Here is a 2,896-nt window from a genome sequence, read left to right on the forward strand (position 1 = left end):
GATAGAGTTGGTGAGGTGCGAGGAGCGGCCGCTGCTGCTGCTGCCGTCGTCACTGCTCCGCTCCAGCTCAGTCTCCGAGATAGACGAGATCATGCGCCCCAGGCGCGCGCCCCCGACGTCCTCGTAGTCGGAGCCGGGGGACGACAGGTCCTGGCTGCTGCGCCGGCCTCCGCGGCCTCCGCTGGAGCCGCTGCCCAGGTCGGCCTCGATACCCGGATCTGAGGACGGGGAGGCCCCACCGGGCGCCACGGGCCCTGCGGGTTGGTTTCCTTCCGAGTCGCAGCCTGGGCGCACAGGTGGCTGTGCCCCGCAGGGGCCCGTGTCGGTGGGCGGGAGAGGGGCGGGCGGCTCTGCGGGACAGAGGCTCAGGTCAGCGCCCCCCGGCCTCCCCCGCCTCCTGTGCCACTCCCCCACACTCACCGCTGCCCTGCTGCCCTGCTCACCTCGGACAGGCTCCTGCACCGCTGGGCACAGCGCTGTTTCCTGCCTGGAGGCCAGAGGCCCTGGAGCAAACCCTCCATTGTTGTTCAGCGAGTCCTGTGGAGGGGCGGGGGGAGAGCGGCACTGAGCGCCCGGTCCTCGCGGGCAGGAGGGGGCAGGTGGCCGTGGGCACCAGAGCCCCCTATGCAGGGAACCAGGGGGAGCTCTGGGCCTGGAGCTCACCTGGGCTCCCAGTGTTGTCAGGTGGAGGGTGGTAGGTCGATGCTTGTGAGGCTCCTCTAGGGAAGGGGAGGGGATCAGGGGCTCCGGGGCAGGGGTCTCTGAGCCAGGGCCGCCTCCCTCCTTGCCCTCCCCCTCTCCTTCCTCCTCGTCCTCCTCCTCCTCGTCCTCCTCCTCCTCTTCTTCCTCCTCCTCTTCATTGTCGTCAATCATCTCGAACTCCTGGAAGTCATCCTGGAAGGAGCAGATGGGGTGCGGCTGCTCCGAACGCCCCAAGGCAAGGCTGTCCTGCAGGAAGAAGGACAGGGCAGAGCTGGGCCGCAGCGGGACAGCAACCTGGGGTCCCAGGTGCCAGGAAAGGTGAAAGCAGGAAGCCACAAGTAAAGGGAGGAAACCTCCCTCCAGACCACTCTGCTCTCCACCAACAGAGCAGTTTTTGTTTTTTGCTTTTTTAAAAATCAGCTTAAGATACATAAGGACCTTGGTAAATAAGAGCCCAAACTCCTAAGTCCCAGTGACAGATTCTCAAAGTGGCCCCAACCCACCTGCCAGCCTCATCCCACCCTCAAACCCCATCACATTTAACACCAGTACTTTTTCCTTCAAAGCATTTTAACACAACTCATAACTCCAGTAGAGTTTGCATCTGTCTCCGCAGCAAGCTGCAAGCCCCACCAGGTCAGGGCCATGTGCATATTGTACACTGGGTACCCGACCCCCACCGAGAACGGGCCCTGGCCCACAGAAAAGCTCAGCAAAGATCAAATGAATGCGTGAAGCAAAGAGGCCCAGAACCAGGTTTCACCAAACCTGCACCAACCTCAGGGCCTTGGATCCACTAATCCCTTGCCAGCAATTCCTCTGCTCCATCCCCTCCGGTAGCCGCCCTCATCTGCCAGCTCCTGCTCGTCTTTCCTCAGGGATGGCCGTGCGTTTCCACTAGAAAATCTCCCTAATGGCCTCAGTCTCGGGTGGGCTCCCCTCACTGCACCGTGTGTCCCTCACTGGGACCCAGATGCCGAGACTCAGGCAGCCACTGTCCCTCACCTGTCTTCCTCCCCTACTAGGTTATAAGCTCCCAAGGGCAAGAGCCACACCTGTCCTGCTGTCTTCCCAGGTACCTGGAAGCCTCTAGCACTTGCCACACGGGAGTTGTTCAGAAATGTTCTTGAATGAAAACAAAAATGTGAAGAGACAGGGAGGAGGAGGAGATGGGGGAAGGCGAACTTCAGGGGAGGAGACAGGAGGCTAAGAGAGGCTAGAGAGGTGGGGACAGGGCTGAGAAGGAGATGAGATGGCAGCTGGAAGGGGGTAGATCCGAGGCCAGAGGCCCCAAAGCAGAGGCACATCTTCCCTCCCCCCGTCCAGCCCATGGAGGAGGCCAGGCAGGGACTGCTGGGGAAGGTTCTCAGTGGGCCGCTTTTAGGAAGAGAGGTGTCAGGTATCGAGAGGCCCACAAGTCAAGAGGTCAAGGGAGATGGGGCACCGAGAGGATCCTGTCTCAAGGCTGAGCTTAGACCTGCCCCAGAGACTGCTGAGCAGAAGCTAAGCAAGGCTCTCCTGTGAGAGAGTTCTCTGCCCCAGCCCTCTCCCCACCTTCTCGCAGTGGTCCGAGTCATAGCTGAGGCCCAGACCGCAGTCATCAGTGATCTCAGACAGATCTTCATCGTCAAATTCCTCCAGGCTTATGTCCTGTGGAGGCCTGGAGAGGAGAGCAAGGACAGGGCTCCTGAGAGAGCCGTCAGTCCTGGACTCCCTGCCTGAGAGCTGGTCCTAAGGAGGGGCCAAGGGAGACCCCCACCCCAGCTCCTCGGCCCCACGATCTCCAGAGCCCCCAACCCCCACACCCACATCCTGCCATTATCCTGAAGCTTAAGCCCTGCTCTCCAGGGTATCTCCCCCACAGTCGGAGCCACCACCTGCCCAGAGGAAGCACTTGCCCCCCAGCCCTCCTCCCAGTCCTCTCATCAGAGCCAGCAGCCTCTCCTCCCACTGCGCTCAGCTCCAGGCCCCTCTGGGTCACAGCCTCAGCCTCGGGGGAGTCAGGCTGAGCCGCGAAGGGGGATGGGGGCTGAAGCTGCAGCAGCCAGAGGAGGGGGAGGGGTCGAGCCTGCTCCGGAGCAGAATTCAGCCCCTCGGTCGGCTATTCCTGCCCAAGACCGGCCTACATCCCGAGGTCCAGCCCTCTCCCCACCCTAGTCCCTTCCCCCAGGCTCCAGGCTTGATAGCAACTCTC

The 2,896-nt window shown here is 61.9% G+C and overlaps 1 protein-coding gene across 1 annotated transcript in view; it reads right to left on the minus strand.

Moving 5' to 3' along the window:
- The window catches only part of MAPK8IP2 (mitogen-activated protein kinase 8 interacting protein 2), a 10,476-nt gene that overhangs the window by 6,224 nt on the left and 1,356 nt on the right, over positions 1 to 2,896 (minus strand). Inside the window, exons 3-6 of the mRNA XM_010841541.1 lie at positions 2,257 to 2,362; positions 664 to 948; positions 444 to 537; positions 4 to 350 (exon numbers count right to left, since the gene is read on the minus strand). Of these exons, the coding sequence (XP_010839843.1) occupies positions 4 to 350; positions 444 to 537; positions 664 to 948; positions 2,257 to 2,362 (832 nt within the window). The remainder of the gene's footprint in view (positions 1 to 3; positions 351 to 443; positions 538 to 663; positions 949 to 2,256; positions 2,363 to 2,896) is intronic.

The sequence above is a fragment of the Bison bison genome, unplaced genomic scaffold (genome assembly GCF_000754665.1).
Source record: "Bison bison bison isolate TAMUID 2011002044 unplaced genomic scaffold, Bison_UMD1.0 scf7180017847066, whole genome shotgun sequence".
NCBI classification, from domain to species: Eukaryota; Metazoa; Chordata; class Mammalia; order Artiodactyla; family Bovidae; genus Bison; species Bison bison.